The following is a 23417-nucleotide window of genomic DNA, read 5'->3' as shown; positions in this document are numbered from 1 at the left end:
GGGTGCATTTCATCCTCTCCTTCCCTCCTGCTACCAGCCCCTTCAAATGCACCTCCTGGAAAAAACTGAACCAAAGCAATGTCATGAAAAATACTTGGGCGAGGGCTTTCATTTACTCCATGCCAAGTATTTTATTTTTAAGCCAGATTTGACAAAGTCCTGCTAAGGCAAAGCAAGTTTCAGATCGTGCCCTCCGTGAAAATTGCAGCGCCGTTCTGCTTACCTGTCACCAGGACTGCCTTCTGATCCACAGGTAACAACTCTTGGCCAGATAAGTAAGTATACATGAGGAAACATGACAGAGAGAAGAGGATCAAGCCCCAAAACGGGGACAGGATGAGTAGGCAGACTGCACAGAGGCCTGCCAGGCAGACCATCCAGTTCCACAGCTGCCCCGAGCTCTTCTTGTATTTGCAAAATACTGTCCCGCACAGTACTGTGGGGACAGCCAGACAGATCCATGTCGTGTCTGAGAAGAAAGTGCTCATTCTCAGTGACTCGCTGCACCTTCAAGTGCTCAGGGCCAGTGAGTCTAGTGGGCAAAGGCTGACTGGAGGCAGCCTGAGTTATGTGAACAGAGAGTCAAGAAGGGAGGGGAGAAAGCAGCCCCAGCCCCTTTCGACTGAGCAGAGATTAAGCATAATCATATTCCCAGTGGGTAATTTAAACCAGTGTGCACTTCAACATAAATACCAAGGCACTTCCTATTTGACCACTCTCCCCCTCCCTGCCCCCTGCATACACAACACATGCACATACTCACCCACAAACACACACCTTCTATTTTTTTAATGACAGTCCACCTCTGGAGAGATGACTAATGGGATAATAATTGACAGAATTCGAACTGCACAGAGAATAACAGGAAAATCCTCTAGCTCCCGGGAAAATACTGTCTTCTTCAAGAGCCTGCAGTGTGTCTGGGTGCTGAGTCCTTTTTCTGACTCAGGAGTGAGAGAGAGAGAGAGAGAGAGAGAGAGAGAGAGAGAGAGTGTGTGTGTGTGTGTGTGTGTGTGTGCATGCATATAAATTCAGGCAATCAATGAAGTTTGGAAAATAGATTCTGGAAGGGAAGGCACCTCTGATCTGGTCCATAGCTTCAGGACTCCTACAAATCCCAACTGAGGCAGGCTGAAGGGTTGGATGGAGAGGGATATGAAAGTAGAGGAAGATATTCCTTGGCAGAGGAAAGTGCTTTGGTCTTTCCTGAGGGGAAACATGCCAGGGAGAGATAATAATGACAATTAAATAATAGCGGCTAACATCTATTGGTACTTTTTTGTGACAGAGGCTGTGCATAGCTGCTTATTTGTTCATTTGCTTTATTGCAAGCCTATTCTATGCCAGCCTCCATTCACTGGCACTCGGCTCATTCTCCTTGAATACAATATCCTTATGAAGCTGGTTCTAGTATTATAGTAATTTTACAGGTGAGGAAACCAGGGCACAGAGAGGATAAGAGACTTAGTCAAGATCTCACAGCAGTGCAGTCTTGCAGCCTGATCTCAGAGCTTTTTGCTCCTAAGCATTCTATTCCACTGCCTGTTTTAGGCAAAAAATAATAATAAAAAAAAATAAAAATTAATACATTATGTGCTAGATCTTTCCTATTTTCACCCCATTTCAACCTTGTAAAACACTTAGAGGTGGATATTATTATTATGGCCAATTTACAGAAAGAAAAACTGAGGCTGGGAAAAAAATAAATCCCTTACTCACAATTGGCTTGAAAGCCAGCACTGTGCCGCTACAGCACCACCTAACAGTGCTGAGCCAGAGAGGGGCCACTGCACCTGGGCTCACGGTGTGCCCCACGTGGGCCACATGCCCGGCTGTAGGGAGGCGAGGTTCTGATCAAGGCTGGGCTTTGGCGAAGCTAGAGAGAACCTTTCTCTATTTGAGGTCGGTTTCCCTGTATTCAAATCTAATCTGAGCTCCACCACTGATTAATTACATAGTCTTGGGTGGGTCACTTTACCTCTCTAGACCTTCATCCCTTCAGCTATAAAATCATATCATATCCTGCCTGGAACAGTAGAAGGAACCTCATAAATGCTAGTGATTCGTGTTTTTTAAACAGGAGGAGAATGAAGAATAAGAGGAAGTCGTGTAAAACAAAGCGTCCAATGGAACATAGACTTGTCCCAAAACACGTGCTGGAGTTAAATGAGGGGCAGGAGGAGGAGGGGAGAGGATGCCTTTTGTGGATGATGCTGGGGAGGCAGGACTTGGGAAGGAAGGGACCCAGCAGTACACCCCCTGTAAAGGGAGGCAAGCAGAGCCCACCTGGGCTCAGAGCCAACTCAAGACCCAAGGGAGAAGGGGTGGGAAGCAGTGTCTTGTGAACCATTACTGTGCTGTGGGACTGTGGGGTTGGACAACAAGGCAATTATGAGGGTCTACGTGCAGTGATGGCAACTCTTGTCTGCCCTCCCAGCCACATGGACATTTGAGTCAAGGAGATGTTACCAGCTGCAGGCTGGGAAGCTTAGGGGCAGGGATCTGGAGTTGTCTTTGGCTAGCCCTGAACTCTCCCTCACTCCACAGACCCCAATTCCTTCCTGGGTGTCCTCTGAGCCACGGGGAACCTCTCACAATCCTTGTGGCCTCACCAGCCCAGAGCATCCTGGCAGTTAGCTCCGGTCGAAAAACAGTTTCCAGGTGAGGAGACAGGACTAGTTATGGCTCTTTGCTGAGAGTCTTGGCATTTGGTCAGTGGCTCCCCACATTTGGGCTGGGTTTCCTGCCAAGTGCATGTCCACGTGAGAGGAGGTGACTTTTCTCCTGGAGGCAGCCCCTGTGACTTCCCAGACCTGCTCTGTCCTGGGGCTTCCAAGGAGAGGGCAAAATCTGTGAGCAAAAGCCACCCTCAGGCCACACAGAAGTCCCAGGAAGGATACTCCATGAGCCCTGATGGTGAAGGGGATGAACAGTATTAAGAACATGAGCTTTCAGGTCTCACAGACTTTTAAATTGAGTTCGAATCCTGACTTAGCTGTGAGTCACTGGGCAAGTTACCTGCCCTTCCTAAGCCTCAGTTTTCTCTTCTGTAAAATGAGGGTAGGAGGAGTCCTGCTTCCAAGGGCTGTTTTGAAAAGTGAATGACATCATTCTTGCATTGTCCCTGGCACTGACATGTACTCATGAATGGTAGGCACTTTTCTCATTTTTGGGGGTACCAACTGCGTCTTAGTCTTTTTCCTCTGGGCAGAGAGAAAGAGGTTCTTGCCAGCTACCTCCTCATTCATTTATTTCTTCTTTCAGTTCAGCACCCAGGTGTTTCCCTTGTCATCCTTCAGATATCTGTTTAAACGTCACCTCCTGTCACCCAATCTGAGTATCTCCTATCAGCACGCCTTATTCATTGCCTTTGTTGCACTTAGCTCAAGACACAATTATATATTTACTTTGATTATTTTAACACCATTTTCTGTCTCCCATACTAGACCATAAACTTCATGAGGGCAGGAACCTTATCTGTTTATTGTTTTACCTTTACTGTTCACCAAATGCCCAGTCCAGTGTCTGACACATCATGTATACATAATTAATGTTTGTTGGATGAATATAGGAAGGAGCACATTTCTATTGAGAGCCTTCTACGTGGCCAGTTCTGCACTAGCCATGAAGGAATTCAGCAGTGAATAATATAGACCCGGTTCCTGGCCTTGCAGAGTTGAGGACCCAGTGCTTCCAGGAGGCCTGCTGCAGGAGCAGGGACTAGTGGAGGGGGGGTGTGCATGGTGGTGGAAAGGAAGGCTATTTACCAGTTGGGGAATATATGGAATTGTAGAATCCCCAGGTGAGAACTAGCCCAACCCTTTCTGAGCCCTGAACGTCCTCATCCTGACGTCAGGGTCAGTCCATCTGAGAGCTACCACTGAATGAAGATTTCCCCCAATCTATTGAGCTAAATCGTGTTTCTTGTTTGTCCCCACCATTTTGTCCTGAAGCTATTCTCGAGGCCATCATGGCTTGGCCAGTGTCCCTTTTCTGGTAAGCTTGCTCTCAGCCTTCCAGGGAGAAGGAGCCAATTGGACCAACTCATTCTTGCTAATGATGCCGGTGGGTCAATGTGCCATTTCCTCCTGCCAGCAGAGGGGCCTTTTGGAAAATGCCTTCTGAAAACAAAACATCTTACCCAAAAGAAAGGATTGCCTTCCCACCAAAAAGAAAAAAAAAAAATGCTGGGCAAAGCAATGCTGGGAAAAAAATGCTGAGAATCCTCCAATGTATACTTTCTTAGAATTGGTGGATCATGAGTTTAGAAGAGAACTTGAGGAAGGAACTGCCCATCTGAATGGGGATTCTCTCTGTAACATCCCCACCAAGTGGTCATCTTGTCTATTGCCAAAACATCTCTGAGAACAGGCGCTTCACTGCCTCTGAAAGCTGATTTTCCCATTCAAGACGACGGCTCAGGACAGTAGAACCTTCTCCTCTAGGCCAAATTCATCTTGACATTTGTCTTCCCTCTCCACATGGAGTCGGAGGATGTCTTGTTCTATTTCTTTCAAATATTTGAAAGATATTTCAGAGCTCAAACATTTTTAAAATCACGTTGTTACAATAACTGAAGAACATGTTGCTATGATGAGGGTAACATAATGATGGCATGATTTGCCAAGCAAAGAATGACTGTGTGTTGACGTCATAGTGACCCAAAGTTCAGGATATGGACAGGGTGGTACAAGCCATAACAGATCGTCTCAGGGACATCACAGAGATCTTGTTGGTAATACGGGGTTTTTGTTTGGTTGTTTGTTTCTTGCTTTTTGAGCATTAGGGTAATAACTAATGTTTTAAGTGTTTGTGATTGTACAAATATCATGTATTACATATTTGTCTATTTCATACAGTGGGGAGGGGTGAGGAGACTAGGAGAAGATTGCCAGTAGTTGGGGCTGGACCATGCCTTTTTTCTGTCTTTGAAATAATACGTGGTAAAGATGTCTAAACTCCTCAATTATAAATTCCAAGTAAGTCAGATCCCATTTTTTATAGGGTTTCAGGGATCTGCAGCCACTTCTCAGAATAGCATCCAATTTCTTACATCTCCCCTGAAAGATTAGGCCCGGGACTGGGCACAACAATTTCAGTACAGTGCAAAGAACATAGACTAGAATACGATTATCACCTCCCCTATCCTTGAAGCTATATTTTCGCTTATGTGTCCAAAGACTTATTTGCTCTTTTAACAAAAGTGCCCTATTCTTGACTATCACGGTGTTTGTTATCAAGCAAAATTCCAGTTTTTATAGTTTCTGTGTCACTTTTAACTTTTTTGGTAAAATATCGTACTCATGTGGAGAAATTATCCAAAATATAAATAAACATCCATTCATCCATAGTGATATAAGTTATCAGTTAAGTGAATGAGAGGAGACAAATCTCACATGCTGAAGAATTATAGATAATGGACATAAATACTCCTTGCCTCAAGGACTTGGAGTGTAAGTCTCCATTAAGTGTGAGCTACACAGGGTAACTTTCTTCCAGAGTGCAGTATGAAAACAGAGAAACAGAGCAACTTTACCATGAAGAAACCCGACAAACACTACCTCAGCCAGGTAGTGAAGGTCAGCACCAACAATGGCAAGTCATGTTGATAGTATGATGTGATTTAAAAAAAAAAAAAAAAAAGCAACTTTATCATTGCAGAACATTCTACAAAATACCCAACAAGTATTGGGTCAAGGTCATCAAAAAACAAGGACATTCTGAGAAACAGTCTCAGCCAAAAGGAGCCCAAGGAGATGTGACGACTAAATGTAATGTGGAAACCTGAGACAGAAAAGAGACATCAGGTAAAAACCAAGGAAATCTGAATACAGTATAGACTTTAGTTAATAATAATATATCAGCATTGGTTCATGAATTGTGACAAATGTGAGGTCAGATGGAAATTAGCATCAGAACTTGGTATGTAACCAGGGCTTTTGCAGAGTGGTGTGTGTGTGTGTGTGTGTGTGTGTGTGTGTGTGTATCTGTCTGGGGGCATGTATATGTGTGTATACCTGCATGTGTGTGCTTGTGTACAGGTGTATAGGTGTGTAGGTGTACCTGAATGTGTCTGCGTGTGTGTAAGTGTATGTATGTGTATACATATGTAGGTATGTGGATATTCGTGTGTGTGTGTACATGCGTACACATATGTTTATGTACTCATGTGTGTAGAGGTGTGTGTCTGTGTCTGTGGGTGTATGTGCGGCATATGGGGAGGATGTAGGGAGTGTGTGGGGGTGTCTCCATTCATATGTGTGTATATGTGTGTGTGCACATGCATGTGTAGATATGTATAAGGGTATTGTACATGTGCACACATGCATAGGTGTGTGGATGTGCATGTACACAGGCATATCTATATATTCGTGTGTGTCTTTGAGTGAATATTTGTGTATGTATGTGCATGTGTGTATGTATATGTAGATGTGTCTATCTCTGTATCTGCATCAGTATATGTATATATGTGCATATGTATACATATACAGATGTGTATATCTCTGTGTGTAGGTGTATGTGTGTATGTGTATATACATGTAGATGTGTACATGTATCTCTCTGTATCTGTGTGTAGGTATATGTGTGTATGTGCATGTGTGTGTGTATATATATATAGAGAGAGAGATGGGTACATCTCTGTATCTGTGTGTAGGTAATGTGTGTATGTGCATGTGTGTATATATATAGATGTGTACATCTCTGTATCTGTGTGTAGGTATATGTGTGTATGTGCATGTGTATATACATAGATGTGAATGTATATATATATATCAGTATCTATGTGTAGGTATACATGTGTGCATGCATGTGTGTACATACATAAACGTGTATCTCTCTGTATCTGTCTGTAGGTATGTGTGTGCATGTGTGTATATATTTAGCTGTGTACATGTATCTCTTTGTATCTGTGGGTAGGTATATGTGTGTATGTGCATGTGTGTATATACGTCGATGTGTATGTGTATCTCTATCTGTGTGTAGGTAGGTATGTATGTGCTTGTGTGTATATATGTAGAGGTATACATGTATCTCTGTATCTGTGTAGGTACATGTGTGTGTTTGCATATGTGTATATATGTAGACGTATATGTGTATCTCTCTGTATCTGTGTGTAGGTGTCTGTGTGTGTACGTGTGTATGTGTTTGGATGTGTTTCTGCACATGCACTGCCAGTGAGTCAACCAGTCAGTCCACTTCCAACAAGGAGGCCTGCTCACAGCTGCTGGACCAGAGGAAGGCTGTTGAAGGTGGGTGTGGGTTCCTTCCTTGCTCCATTACAGCTCTCAAGCCCAGCTGCTAAGCATCTCCTTGGGCTCTGCAGTCTGTAAACTGGGGATAACATTAATAGTGTCTCCCTCATTGTGTTCTTAGGAAAGTTATGTGAGATAAATGCTGGTTAAATGTCAAGTACAATGTCTGGTCCAGAGTTCTCATTCAATAACACTTGACTTCAGGAACCTCCTCCTGACCGATGGGTCAGAAATTACCCTGACTTTCGTGTTCTTTACTTATCCTGTGACTTTCTATTTGTGGAGACCACTCCCAAGCCAACTTTGCCTTTGTCTGCCACTTATGACTATAAATCCAAGAATGAAGCAATAAGGGTAGGGAGAGGCAATCCACTGAAATTAAACAATAATAGATTACCTGATGATTAGCTTTAGTCCACTCCCTGATTCATCAATTATTTGCTAAATGTTTATTCCAGACCAATAATTAGAGATACAGACCCCTCCTTGCCCTTGGGGCTTGGGTGTGCGTGAGGAGTAAGGCACGCTCCTGCATGCCTTGCGTTCCATACACAGTGAATCAGCGAATTCTGTTAGGAAAAGACAGATTGAAAGATCCCTGAGCTCTGTTTCGATTTTTTCTCTTGGATAATTACAAGGATTCTCTGTCTATACAACTGTAATTCTCCTAAATACATTAAGAGATCAACATGTATAAAAATGTTTCTCCCCATGTGTCCCAGTATTTCTCTCTCTCTCTCTCTCTCTGTTTTTTTCTCTCTCGCTCACTCTTTCTCTCTCTCTCTCCCCCCTCTTCTTATTCTCCCTCTTAAATTTCTTGAATTTTACATCCACCATCTCCCGTTCCTTTCCTCACTCTTGGAAAGGAACAGAGTGTGAGAATTCTACCCTGAACAGGGGGAAGTGATAGAATGGATGCCCCTCTATCACTAGGCTGAATGTTTTTTCAGCCCCTTCCAACAGCAGAGAGGAGGCCTTGCATCCCCTTCCACGTTGGTCAGCCAAGCCAGAGCAACCCTCTGTCAGGGCAGTGATTCCAGCGTGACTTCCTGAAGTGCTTCTTAGATGGTGTCTGGAGAGAGTGCCCACTTTCCCTGGTCCATGGCGAGATGCTGACCACCAGCAAGGACAACATATTGAATTTCCATAAGATCTGATTCACCTCATTGAAGGGACTGTCTTCAGAGATGATAGCTTTCCTCCTCTTTCAAGCATTAAAATAGCTTTTTGTATATGAGACCACTGTGGTAGATGATCACACTTAGTGGTTGTTGCTGTTTGATATCCTTACTTGGCAAAAGTAAAAGTTGGCAAGCCTACATGACTTCCACAATTTTGGTGAGAAATCTTAACCAGCATTCAAAGTTCAAAGATATGGGAGCCCCACTGATGTACAACATGGTGGCTTTGAGTTAGACTGACCTGGGTTAGAATTCCAACTCTGCTACTTAATTGACAATGAGACCTGCTCTCTCTGCTCTGAGCCTGCTCACCTGCTCACCAGTACTGCAGATAATAATACCTAACTTCTATTGGTTATAAGGACAGTCTATGTAGATGGTCTGGCATGTCACAGTTTTCCATGGCAGCCATTATCACAAGAGTCTTCTTGGTCCCAACAAAAATTCCTGCAGTCTAATTCTTTCCGGCTTCTGTCCTTTCTTCTTGGGTCCTACAACCTGATAAATAGAAGCTGAAAGCAACTAATATACAACTTTGGCATGAATAGTCATGGCCAAGTTTCACAGAAGGAAACACACTTGTGTCTGTATCTCCAGTCTCCAGAAGGGACATTAAACCTAGGTTGAGACTATTAGAAAGAAGATACTTAAATATTTGGGAGCAGAGCTGAATAACAAAAGTAAATTACATCATAAGCCAGATGTTCCAGGAACTTCATTTCTTTCTTTTTTTTTTTTTTTTTTTTTTTTGCCTGAAGGAAAAGTTTTAATTCATAAAGGAAACGATGAGCAGAAATTGCTATCACAAAATAGTAATTCATGGTTCATGGTTATTTAAAATGAGCCCATTTGAAAATAATCAAAGATGTTCACAATGATTTATAAAGAGAGTTGTTCATTTCAGTGTTATTTATCATATGCAAAATGTAGAAACATCCTAAATGGCTTACCATAAAGTATTTGTTATATAAATTACGGTACTTTAGTTTGATGGACTGCTATGCAGCCATTAAAAATTGTGTTGTTGAGAAATATTTAATGATTTGAGAAAAAGATTGCAATATTTTCTAAGCAAGGAGAGCAGATTACAAAGTAGAATGTATAGTATGATCATATTTTATGCCATTATAACACTGATATCAGCTGAACGCTTCTAAACTTTAGGATCCAGATAAGATTGGCTCAAATGCCCAATTCTATGGTCTTGGGAAGCCTTGCCAAGAGTTCTTCAGTTTCTCAGGGAACTACTTTCTTACAGGTCCTTCTGCCTCTTGTCAGCCACTGCTTCGCTATGTCATTCTGACTTCAGGGTGAAACTCAACCTCTCTTATCTGCTTGCAAAACAAAATTTATAGCAGTAAAGCTATTTTTGGTGGCATTGATGTTGGGGTAATAAAGATGGATGGGATAGAGGTATTCATACTCTGTGGTGGTATGAGTAGTAGTCCCTCAAAAGATATGTCCATGTTCTAACTCCAGGAACCTGTGAATATGATCCTTGGAGAAAGAGGGTCTTTATAGATGTAACAAAGTAAAGGATGTGGAGATGAGATCGTCTTGGATTAGCATAGGCTCTAAATCCAGTGACACATATCTTTATAAGAGAAGAGAAGACGACAGAGGTAGACACAGGACAAAGGCCACGTGAAGACAGGGCAGAGATTACAGCCACAGTGCCACAGCCAGGTGATGCCTGGAGCCACCAGAAGCTGAAAGAGACAGTGAGTAGCCTCCCTTGGAGCCTCTAGAGGAACTATGGCCCTACCAACACATAGGTTTTAGAAGTCTGTCCTCCAGAACTGTGAGCAAATAGATTTAGATTTCTTTTATTTAAGCCAGGGTTCCCCAACCTCTGGGCCATAGACTGGTACCAGTCCGTGGCCTGTTACGAACCAATCTGCGCAGCAGGAGGTGAGCAGTGGGCAAGCTAGTGAAGCTACATCTGTATACACAGCCTCTCTCCATTGTTCACATTACCTCTTGAGCTCTGCATCCTGTCAGATCAGTAGTGGCATTAGATTCTTATAGAAGCACAAACCCTACTGTGAGCTGCACATGTGAGGGATCTAGGTTGTGTGCTCCTTATGAGAATCTAACACCTGGTGATCTGTCACTGTCTCCCATCACCCCCAGATGGGACTGTCTAGTTGTAGGAAAACAAGCTCAGGGCTCCCACTGACTCTACATTACGGTGAGTTGTATAATTATTTCATTATATGTGACAATGTAATAGTAATACAAATAAAGTGCACAATAAATGTAATGTACTTGAATCATCCTAAAACCATCCCCCGCTACCCCCACAAAGACCTGTGGAAAAGTGTCTTCCATGAAACCAGTTGCTGGTACCAATAAAAGTTGTGGGCTGCTGATTCAAGCCACCAAGGTCATGGTCATCCTTTAAGGCAGACCTAGGAAACTACCACAATCACCAAAGGAAATACAACAGTGATGATAACTCTACTTACTAAAGGATGCTTTGTCTCCTCTCACCACCACCAGGGAGTTTCACTCACCTCCTAGACACTTTCTTGAGCTTCTCTTAATTTTCTCACTCTCTCTTTAACCTCCTCCTCTTCCTCCCACCCATATTGTTCCACAGACTCAACTTCTCCCTGTTTCCTACAGGGTTGTCATCTTACTTGTGATCTCACAGCCCACTCTAACTCCTACTTCCAAAGTTACATGTGCTAAATTTACTTTATTCATAGCCTTCCCTGTCTCAGTGAGGGCAACTTCGTCCTTTCAGCAGCACAGCATGCAAGCACTGGACTCCCCTTGACTCTGTTCTTGGAATCAATCCACATCCAATGCACCAAGAAACCTTGCTGGCTCTACCTTCACAATGTATCCACTACCTGACCACTTCTGACTCCCTCCACTGCTGCTAACCTAGTCCTAGGCGTCATCACCCGCTGCCAGCATTGCAGCTGCTTCCAGTAGATCCCTCTGGTTCCACGCTTGTCTCCCAACAGTCCGTTTTCAACCCAGCACCAGAAAAAAATTCCTTTCATAACTTTAGTCCGATCTTATCACTCATCTACTGAAAACCTGGCAAAGTCTCCCTTCTCACCTAGAGAAAAGCCAAAATCCTTAAATGGCTACAAGGATGATCTGGCCCTTGTAGCTCTTAGACCACAGCTGACTTCTACCCCCTCATTCACTCCATTCTAGTCCCAAGGACCTACTTACTTAAAGCCAAAATCCTTAAATGGCTACAAGGATGATCTGGCCCTTGTAGTTCTTAGACCATAGCTGACTTCTACCCCCTCATTCACTCCATTCTAGTCCCAAGGACCTACTTACTTCTTATCAAACACATGGGACACCCTCCTTGATCTAGCAGTTTCCTCTGCCTAGAATGTTCTTGTCCAGTTGCCTAATTCCCTCGACTCCTGTGATTCCTTTCTCATATGTCTCTGGCTCAATGCAACTGGCCACCTCAACATGCTCTGAATTTTCCCGTGGAAATGATCTAAATAATAAAACCATGGCAATGACAACAAACAACAAACTTCCTGCTCTATCTGTCTGCTGACAATGGACTGAATGTTTGTGTCACCTCAACCCCCAAGTTCATATGCTGAAATCCTAACCCCCAATGTGATGGTATTTGGAGGTAGAGCCTTTGGGAGGTAATTAGACTATGGCAGTAGAGCCCTCAGGAATGGGATTAGTGCCCTTACAACCTGGAGAGTTCTCTTGCCCTCTTTTGGCCGTGGGAGGATAAAGGAAGCCAGCAACCCGCAGAGCCAGCAGTTCTGCACCCTCACCAGAACCCAATCATGCTGGCACCCTGATCTCAGACTTGCCTCCTCCAGAACTGTGAAAAAAAATTATGTTGTTGATAAGCCTCCTGTTGCTGATAAGCCACCTCTGGTACTTTGGAATAGCAGCCCAAACTGAACAAAACACTGTCTATCTGTCAAAAACAAAATAAAACAAAATGATTGTCGTGAGTACACTGTTAACGTGTTTATTTGAACTGAAATATGAAGTCAATTATTTTTTCTAACAGCTGATCATTAAATATAATGTGGCCATAAAACTCAAAAATAATTTAAATACTTTGATTTAGCTGTTTGACTTGACAGCGTGAAATGGCTTTGCCAATTACATGATGAGCATATTCCAGAAGTTGAATGAGTTAAATCTTCAGTTATAAAGTTGTCCTAAAATATATTTAACAAACAAAAGATAAAAGCATTTTATCAAAAATATTTCATTCACAATATTGTATTATATTGAGATTAACATTAACGCTGTTGTGATTTACCCAACTCTGAGTATACTTAGGTAATGTAATGCCTCGGAGAAAAAAAAACAACTAGTATAATTAGTACTCATTTGATAAGGGTTTAAACACATTTTGGTTTAATTTCTGGACACTAAAGATTGAATAATAAATTATTTTGCCAGTAATCTTGTTTTCAATTCTCAGCTTCCAGCAAAAGTGAAGAAGAACCTAACCTAGTTGTCAGTTGATCTTAAAATGTAATTTGGGGTATATAATTCAAAAGGAGGTTTAAAAATTGAGTGTCCCATCTATTCCTAACTTGCTGAGAATTTTATCATAACAGGATGTTGAATTTTGTCAAAAGTTTGTTCTTCATCTATGGATATGATCATATGATTAAGCTTATTTAATATGCTAATATTGAGAATTATATTGATGGATTTTTAAATTGAGTAAACTTGCTCTTCAAATCTAGTTCCATCCCCATCTACTCACTTCTGTGAATGAAAATTCTCAGTGATACACATATAAAAATTTTTTAAATAGCAATATAATTCATGCTGAAACCTGTATTTTTCTATTAATAAGTAGCATTCATATTAAGATACCTGAAAAATTGGAAAAAAGCCACATCCATCGAATTAATACTTTATTTTTTATATTTAATAATTTAAAAATTTTATAGTAATATTTTGTTATCTATGACTAATAATTAAAATGTTAACTCAATCCAGAAGGTGGCTGATACAGAAGTCTATGGTAACTATGTTACCATATATATGTAATATATATATATATGTTTAGCTTTTATCTTCATATGCATATTCATATATATTTATTCCATATACGTTTATATTTATATATATGAATGTACATTCATTACAGAGAAATGGGAGGAGAAATCAATAAGAAACATTTAAGTATAAAATATATTATAGTGAATAAAATTCTGTGAAGGAAGTAAAATAGAACTGCAGATACAAGAAGAAAAAAATACGTAAAATTTCCAACTGCTAACAAGAGAACATGTTTATGTGTTTTGAAAATGTTGTAACATGTTGGAAGTATTGAACTGCCAAGATATTTTGATTGCTCTGGATATATTTAAAAGAATGATATCATAGTTTAACTCAAAATGTCAATATAATAAATGTTAGGTATCTACTATTTACAACCATTTAGACATAAGACAAAAATTTTAGGTATCCACTTTAAAATGTGCTAGGAATAGAATAATTTTTTTAAAAAAATCCTTTAGGGGCAATAAGCAAAAATGTCTGAAGACCTCTGATTTCAAATACCTTATGGCAAGACATCCCCTTTATTAGTGAGAAATTCAATACAATTCTTTTTTAAGTAAGCAGCTAGAGTTTTCCTGGCCAACAGTGGGCTGGCCCAGCATTCAAGTTCCCTTCCAGGGAGATTACAGGGAATATCAAACTTACCCCATGTGCCAACTAAATGTGGTAATGGCCATGTCAGCTGGGTTCTCCCAATTTCCTTCTGGATTAGGTCCCTATTTACCTGCCGCATCTCCTCTGTTGCTCCAAGTCACACTCCTCTGTGCCCCAACTTCATAGAAACACTCATGGGTCCCCGACACCCCAGCTCCATCGTGCTTCATGGCCCACTGCTCCCTCTACCTTTCCTGTCTTCTACTACTGCCCCTTGTCCTCCAAGACTCAACTCAGGTACCACCTCCAAAAGCAAGACTTCTATGATCCCTCCACAGTCTCCAGGTTGGGATAGGGGTCCTGTTTTAGTTCCCATAGTCCCCTGGGTTCTCTCCATCATGGCACACTAAACTTATGGGACTGCAATTCCAAAAATGTAATGGGAAAGCAGCTCACCCGGGGTGTCTGTTAGGAATGCTCATTCCTGGCCTCACTGCAGGAAAGTCTATTTGAACATTTGGGGAGTGGAGTCCAGGAAGCTGCACATTTAACACACATCCCAGGTGATCTGTTGCAAATGGTGTAACGAACACATTTTGAGAAATTCTGTTATCGTGCAATTGCTCACTTACTTGACTGACCCACACTAGCCTCTGAACTTTCTCAAGGCAGAGAATGTTTTATTCACCATCATCTCTGCCTATAGTAGCTAGAACACTGCCTGGCATGTAAACGGCACTCCATAAATATTTGTTGAATGCAGGAACAGGTGCATTAATTCATTAGCCAATACTCCCATTTTCACTATCTCCTATATCAAGTCTTGCGTTAACCTGTGTCAGCTAAGTCATCACATTCCTTGGTTGGAGTTGATCTTTATACCCATTCGGTGAGGTTACTTGGGTTTTCTCATATTAATCAGAAGTTACATTTATCTCTGATAATATAAAATATTAATAATTCTAACTTCATCAGCAATTATTTTTAGTTGGCACACACTTTCAAGGTTCAGAGTCTTGGTGTGCCATAAAGAGTTTAGAGTTCTTGCCCTAAATAGCCCGCTGCAGCTTATAAACTCCACTTATCTGCCATAGTTTATGTGGCCACCTCCCTCAGTCCAAGAATAAGAGCAATGCAACCCCTTTTACCTTATTGTGGCACGGGGAGGCACAGTCTATAATCCCAGTTATACAATAAACTGACCGACATTTGTATGGAATCAAAAGAATATTTAACGAGTCTATGTCGGGTGCCATGCACTAAGCCTTAGCATCCACAGAAGCCATTCTGGAACAACTTCCCTCCCCTCCTCAGCTCGTTCCTCCCCTGTATCTCCCCTGGCTGCGGCATCCTGGTTGTCGTCAACCATTCCACAGTGATAGGCAGGAAACCTTTCTGCTGGTATTTTTTTTCCCTCTCTCTCTCCTTCCACATCCCCAAGGCCCTGTGGTCCACGCTGTGCTTGGTCCCCATGTCCTCCCCTGCATTGCCCCATTTCTTGTCCTGCTCTCTTACCCAAGGCTTGCTCTTAGCATCATCTCATCCCACAGGCCTTTGGGGAGTAGTGCAGGGAAGAGGTGGTTCTGGACCCTGGGAAAAGATAGAGGGAGTGAGAAGGCAGCACTGAGGTCTGTCCTCAGCATGATTCCCTGAGAGATTCTCAAACCGTGTAGACTGTCCAGATTAACATGCTGACCCTCTGGGGTGTCACTCTAGTCAGGAGGCCATCAGGAAAATGGAAGGGGCAGAAGGAATGGAAAGAGGGAGCGGGTCCAAGAGATTTTGCAAAGGGAAATTAAACTCACCTGGGAATGAAGGGAAAGAGAGGGCATGTCAAAATGGTACCACAATTGCCAAGTGTTCCCAGAGATAAGGAATTCACTTTTGGACATTAGGACAAGATAAATTAAAAACATTCCAGTGTCAAGTTCACATTTATTGCAGAGTCGTCAGCCCAAGATTCAGAGTTGAAACCAAGAGAATTGAAGTGAAATGATGTAGCTGTTAAAAGAAAGGCTGAAGGCTGAATCTTGGGTTTTACCCAGTTGTGAGCTAGGAAGAAAACACAAAGGGGTCAATAAAAAGTAAACAGAGAAGGAGGGAGAGGAGAATGAAGTAGGAGTGAGAGGAGGAGACGGCCAGCCGAGAGTAAGTGAGAGAGTGTTAGTTAAAGGAGAAAGAATCCCAGCACTTGGGGAGGCCAAGGCGGGCAGATCACTTGAGGTCAGGAGTTTGAGACCACCCTGGCCAACATGGTGAAACCCTGTCTCTACTAAAAATGCAAACAATTAGCCAGAGGTAGTGGTGTGCACCTGTAGTCCCAGCTACTCTGGAAGCTGAGGAAGGAGAATTGCTTGAACCTGGGAGGTGGAGGCTGCAGTGAGCTGAGATCGTGCCTCTGCACTCCAGCCTGGGTGATAGAGTGAGACTCCATCTCAAGAACAAAATAAAATAACTAAAGGGGAAAGAGTCTACAGGAAAAGGGGAGAAGAAATACTGTCAGCGACAGAAAAATTCAAACACATGACAGACAGCAAAGGTGTTTTGCAAAAAGGAAATTCTAAAGAAATGGTAAATTTTAATTCATCTTACATAACTGAATCCCTAATGAAACACTGGTGCTAGAATTGCATTTAGTATCAGATAATGAACCCATAGCATCCACAGTACTGCTTTTAGTTTTGTAGGTGCATCTGAATAACATATAAGTTGCTTTCCAAGAAACACCACCTGAATGTTCCTTACAAACAAGGACAAGAAATAAAGGGAACCTCATCTCCATACCACGCACTGCCTATTAATATTATGTTGCACTACCATGGTCTCTGGGGGAGCAAAAACATTTGGGTGTGCTGTGGGTTAGGTAAACACCCACTAAATATTGATGCACACAAAATTAGAAGGACTAAAATAATTCTGGCATAAAATTACCCTAGCAGTCAGGGGAGAGACAAAATGAAGTAATTTGATCGTGAAAATTAATACAAGTCGACTCTCAGTTTTCAATGCAGCTAACTGAAAACCACTTATTATTCAAACCTCATTTTCCCTCCTGGTTTGTACTCTTTTTTGCATTGCCCTGAGAGAAATGAAGGCAAGAGGAGGGTCCCAGGGGCAAAGCTGTCATATTGAGATAATGAAACAAGAGTCTAATGTTTATTTTTCTAATGCAGTGGCTCCTCATCTTTTAGTCACATTGATGTTGCCCCCTATGACACACATCCATGGCCATGTCCAAGGGGATAGGCCATCCTCTCCCATTCAAACAGCATTGAAATTAGAATGAGACTGACGTTATTGTAGGTGTAATCTTTTTTGTGATAGCTTTATTAATATCTAATTCACATATCATACAATTTACCAATTTAAAGTGTACAAATCAGGCCAGGTGCAGTGGTTCACGCCTGTAATCCCAGCACTTTGGGAGGCCAAGTCAGGCGGGTCACCTAAGGTTAGGAGGTCGCAACAAGCCTGACCAACATGGTGAAACCTTGTCTCTACTAAAAATACAAAAATTAGCCAGGCATGGTGGGGGGTGCCTGTAATCCCAGCTACTTGGGAGGCTGAAGCAGGAGAATCGCTTGAGCCTGGAAGCGAAGGTTGCAGTGAGCTGAGATGGTGCCACTGCACTCCAGCCTGGGTGACAAGAGCGAGACTATATCTCAAAAAAAAAAAAAAAAAAAGAAAGAGTGTACAAATCGGTGGTTTTTTGGCCTTGTGCAACCATCATTGTTTCACCTTAAAAAGTAACCCATTAGCAGTCACTCGCCATTTCACCCCAAAACCCCTAGTTTTCAGCAGCCACCAGCTTTCTATCTCTGTGGGTTAGCCTATTCTGGACATTGCCTACAAGTAAAATCACACAATATGTGGCCTTTTATGAGTTGTTTCTGCAACTGGCTAAGGAAAACATGAGCGAAATGTTTTCATGGTTCATCCATGTTGTAGCATGCATCAGGATTTCTTGCCTTTTCTGGCTGAATCATATTCTATTGCATGAACATGTCACATTTTATTTATCCATTCAACAGTTAATGGATATTTGGGTTGTTTCCATTTTGGGGCTATTATGAATAATGTTGCTTTGAACATTCCTGTACAAGTTTTGCACATGTAATCTTGAATGTGAGCTATAACAAGAGCACCTAACATTGTCCAATAAGTGTCTGTAGGGAATATAGGCACCGTCTCATTTCATCAGCTCAGCACTACAACATGCAGAGCCAGGATTCAAATCTCCATCACTCTGACTCTAAAGTCTTTGCTTCTAGTCTCCTTGTTTTATTTCTTCTAAATCTAAAGATCAGAAAAGGGAAGTTATTCATTATTTCAAGTGAATTATTATCCTATAAGTAAGACATTAGTTATGACATTAGTTATTCCCGTGGTGCCCCACTTCCTTTCCCCTACACTTATCTGTGCATGCCTGCTGGACTTCCAAATGTTAGAACCTGCATGGTTTTACGTTGCTTTGTTATGGAGAAACTGGAAGTGATGGGGAAGAAATCCACCCCATGCATACTTTCAACCAATAAGCAATGAATGTTAGTGAATAAATAGTGAACAACCTCAGCCAGCAGGTAGAATAACACTGAGAAAGGTGTTTACTGCATTTCAGAGTTTCTCCAGAAGGGTTCAGTTTATGAAAGGATTTTTTTTTTTTTTTTTTTTTTTTTGGAAGGAGGGTCTCGCTGTGTCACGCAGGCTGGGGTGCAGTGCAGTGGTGTGATCTCAGCTCACTGCAACCTCCACCTCCTGGGTTCAAGCAATTATCTGTGTCAGACTCCCGAGTAGCTGGGATTACAGGTGCCTGCTGCCACGCCCAGCTAATTTTCGTATTTTTAGTAGAGATGGGATTTCACCATCTTGGCCAGGCTGGTCTTGAACTCCTGACCTCCTGATCCACCCGCCTCGGCCTCCCAAAGTGCTAGGATTACAGGCGTGAGCCACTGCGCCGGGCCAGTTTATGGAAGGATTAAGCCCCCAGCAGTATTAAGCTTGGTTGTCCTCAGTGATACCTGATTTCCTTCCCTTCCCTGTCTCACATCTCCACCCCCCTACTGGTAGTTTCTGGGATGACCTCCAAAATAAACTACTTGCCCTTGAATCCTTATCTAAAGGTCTGTTTCTGGGAGAACTGAAACTAAGACATGGTGGTTATTTCTCGCAGTTGAATCACACCAGAATTCCTTGCAGAGACTATTCTGAGACACATCACTCCCTCCTAGGAGGAGGTCCCACATCCAAGAAGGAAGTATTAATGGGTTTGCGCATCATTTTCTGAAGGGGGTTTAAAAGAAGCAGGTTGGGAGCAGATGTCTCTTGGAGGATCCGGTCATTATGGAATAAGTATCTTTTATATTCAGTTTGCTGAAGACCAATAGGCTATAGGCAATACGGTGGATGATAAACATAACCACTGCAGTTGTAGTACCTAGGACTGTCTTAACTCTCACTGCATTGTCCCAGCACTTAACATGATGCTTGATACAAAGCAGGTGCCCAATACATGCTGACTATCATTTAATAAAGTTATTCTTTACAGACCAGTGAGAAGAATACATCTGAGTCTTCCATCTTTGAATACATCATTCTTTCCTGGCACATGTTGTTCTACTGTCTTGTATGAGGATAAAAGCTAGACTGCTATAAAAAATAAAAACCCTCAAAACACAGTGGCTTAATACAGAAACCAACACCTGTAATAAAATTGTGAAGAACTAAACACAGACACATACACATACAAGTGAGTACAAGTAAAACGAAATCTGAGTAAGATCTATCAACTGTATCAATGTTGATATCTTGGTTGTGATATTATACTACAGTTTCACAAAATGTTATCATTGGGGGAAACTGAGCAAAGAGTATGCAGGAGCTCTCTTACAATGGCATGTGAATCTACAATGATCTCAACAAAACTTTTTATTAAAAATGTATAGTGTCATAAATAACAGTATAGGTAATCTAGAATGGTGAGCCTAGTGAGACAGTTGTACTCCACAAGGTCATTCAAAGTCCCAGGTTCCTTGTATCTTGTTCCAATATCTCATAGGGGTACTATCTTCACCTACAGGGCTGGAGCTGAGGCAAAGCTCAGTGTCAGTCCATAGGAGGGGAGAAAAGAGAGAAATGAATTTCCTTTTAGGCATGTGATGCAGAAATGGCACCTATCACTTCCACTCACATTATATTGGCAAAAACTTAGCCACATGGGCACGTCTAGCTGCAAGGGAAGCTGGTAAGTGGAGCTTTTATTCTGGATGGTCATGTGCAAGTACAACACTATTATTATGGAAGAAGGGAAAGACATTTTGAGTAAGAACTGGCAATCTTCCACAAAGCACAAACTGATTTTGTTAATTGGCATAGTGAGATATTATTTGGTGTGTGCCAAAAATCCCTTCTTTGGGGAAAACCACATCTGACATGTTCTATACTAACCTTTCTCTATCCAGAGCCTAGAGATAAGGAGAGAGGACTCTATGATGTCTGAGGCTCGACAGCTAGATCCACCTTTTGAGCTTCCAGTTACAGGAGCCAAGCATCCCTACTTTTGATTTATCTACATTGGGATGGATTTCTATGATTTGCAACCCAAAGAGACCTGATGAACATAGTTGGTATCCTGACTCCTCAATTTCCGAAAACACTGAGACATGAAAGCGGCAAATATAAGCTTTACTGTCTCAAAGGGTCCTTTGTGTCCTTCTAGGAGAGCCCCAAATGCTTGAGCACTGAACACAGAGCCCTTGGCCAGGACACTCACAATAACATGTAGGTTTAGTCAGCACTATTTAAACACTTAGTTTAATCAGTACTGAGTGAAGCAAGGGTAATAATAATGAGTTATTTCAGAAGTTTTTAACAGGAAAAAAGAAAAACCATTGACCCAAATAGTATGCTTGATAATTCTTAATAAGTGCTATAAATGCTTCTAAAAGAATATTAAGTTGCTTAATTGCTGAATAAATGAAAATATAAACATTATGCTACTTGGAGAGTTCTTTAATATGTAATGGGGAAAACCATTTTATGAAATGTACTGCATGTGATAAATGCTTGTTTTCTTTTCTAAAATCAATTATTGAAACCATTAACCACTGTTTAAATATAGCTTAATTTTTTTCTGTTTATTCCCCTTTATATATTTTTTATTGGTGAAAGAAAATAGGTTTATCTAGGAGAGAGAGCTGCATAGTGAAAGAGATGGAATGTGAAGGATATGGAAGTCAGAAGCCTTGGCTTTTAATCACAGCTCCGTCATTTACTAGTTCTGTGACCTTGGGTAAGTAACTTAAACTCACCTGATTTCCAGGTGCAGTGTGGAACTATTACAAGGGCTCTCTTACCCACCTCAGAGAATTGTAGTGGTACTACCACTAAGTCATAGCACTTTTAGGGCAGTGCTCATCAGCCTTTACTATACATAGGAATTACCTAGGGATTTTGCTAAATGCAGATTTGTATTTATTAAGCTTAGAATGGGATCCAAAACCCAACATTTCTAATAAGCTCTCATGTGATGTTGATGTTACTGGTCCATACTTTTGGATAGCAAGGTTCTCATGTGACTGCCTTAGAGATGATTTCTGATCCAAGCTGGGCCAAAAGAAGGTCTCGTTTGCTAGCCTGAGATTTGAACAGGGACAACCAGAAATGCGACATATAGTCACTTGCTCATTCATTCACAAATAAAAAAACTTCTGTCTCTATGCCAAACACTATAGTAGGCAGTGGAGAGACACCAATCAATCAAGTAGGTCTCTGCATTCACGGAGCTTTCATTATAGTAATATGCAAGATAATTTCAGATAAGCTAAGGGCTGTGAAGAGATTGAAGAATTTCAAAGGGATGCAGGAGCCTTGAAGTGAAAAGTGTTGGGGAAAGCCAAGCTCTTACTTTCCCTTCTGTAGTGACCTTGGCAGGTAAGAGTTGAACATGATGGCCTAGCAAATGGGGGAAGCCTGGATCCCTGAGTGGTTATGTGGAGCACAGCACTCTTCCCGTCCCTGCAGACTGCATTGGACGGTGATCAGAGTGAGAAATAAAATACTTCACACCTGTGAGGAATTGTGACGGCAAACTGATCTTTCTGAGATGCATCCACTGCCTGGATATATTACTGGGGGAAGACAATACTAAACAAACACTCATATACAAACTCACATTGAAGTTAATTTCTTTCTCCAGTCGTTTCTATCTTAGATCTCTTGGTCAGACCTTTATAAAATCGACTCACTAAATTATGATGGAAGCTAAGGAAGCAATTACAGAGTTTGTAATTTTCCTTTAAAACACGCCTGCTTATATTTTAGAAGAGTCCTTGGTGGCACAAGAATATTAACATTTAAATTCACCATTTCTCATGTTTATCCACACACTCTAAATCTGGGTATCCTTCAGAGGATCCTGTAATCCCCCAAAGGAAATCTGTCTTCTTTACTGCATCCTCAGTGGGTCTTTTCTTCCTTGGCTGCTGGTCTCAAGAGCATATAGCTGGTCTCTCAGCCCCCTGAATATTCTTCCTCTTCTCCTCTAATTTTTATGTATCCTAAGCAGCCACTGCAAAGCTGTTCCTTAAGACTGCTTAGTACAAGAAGTCTCTTATGACTTATGCCTGGGTAACAGGTGAGGACAAGACAGGCAGGAAGAGTCAGAACATCCTATGAGAGAGGCCAGTGCCAGGGACTGGCACTTCTTGCTTTCTTCACAGGGCCTTCATTAATTTTTCTATCCTAGGACCTGAGTTTGTCCTTATAACTGTGTGTGCTTAGTGAAAACTGAGTGGTAAATCATTCAATTGATATGAACCTCTTTGAGTCTGCATTTGGGACAAGTTCTATCGGTAAAAGCAGCATATGAAGTCAAAACCTCCATCCTCCAAGACACCAAAATGAAATCCTCCCCAGCCAGGGGTCCATTCCAGGACGCATTTCCATACACGTGTACAGTCTGCAACTATCCACAGAACCACATTCATGATAAGGAGACAAAAGATGGGCCTCAAAAGGAGACTTTTGAGTGAGGATACCAACTTTCTGCGTTCCTTGGTTCATTCAGCAACAAAGATTAGTCTTGGCATTACTGCCTGCTTGGCGACCAGAACAAAGAGAAATAAGGAAAATTAGGGACACAGGAAAACATATGGGCACACATAGATGTGGAAACTCAGAGATAAAAGAGACTTAAAGAGATACATGGAGAGTGAATATTCTGTCGCCTTTTAGAGCCTTATCCATCATCCATCCACCCAAGCAATGCTGACCTGAGCGCCTATTTATCAGGCACTGTGCTAGGCCTTGGTAATAAATAAAGATGGAGGTAAAAGTCTAAAAGCAGACATTGGAG

The 23417-nt window shown here is 41.7% G+C and overlaps 1 protein-coding gene across 1 annotated transcript in view; it reads right to left on the bottom strand.

Moving 5' to 3' along the window:
* The window catches only part of HSD17B2 (hydroxysteroid 17-beta dehydrogenase 2), a 64058-nt gene extending 63308 nt beyond the window's left edge, over window positions 1-750 (bottom strand). Inside the window, exon 1 of the mRNA XM_050773219.1 lies at window positions 224-750. Coding sequence (XP_050629176.1) covers window positions 224-488 — 265 coding nt within the window. The 5' untranslated portion in view covers window positions 489-750. The remainder of the gene's footprint in view (window positions 1-223) is intronic.
* Window positions 751-23417: the final 22667 nt, after the last annotated feature.

Source organism: Macaca thibetana, chromosome 20 (assembly GCF_024542745.1).
Source record: "Macaca thibetana thibetana isolate TM-01 chromosome 20, ASM2454274v1, whole genome shotgun sequence".
Taxonomy (NCBI): domain Eukaryota; kingdom Metazoa; phylum Chordata; class Mammalia; order Primates; family Cercopithecidae; genus Macaca; species Macaca thibetana.
Note: the sequence above shows the minus strand (reverse complement) of the source record. Positions and strands in the feature narration are given on the sequence as shown.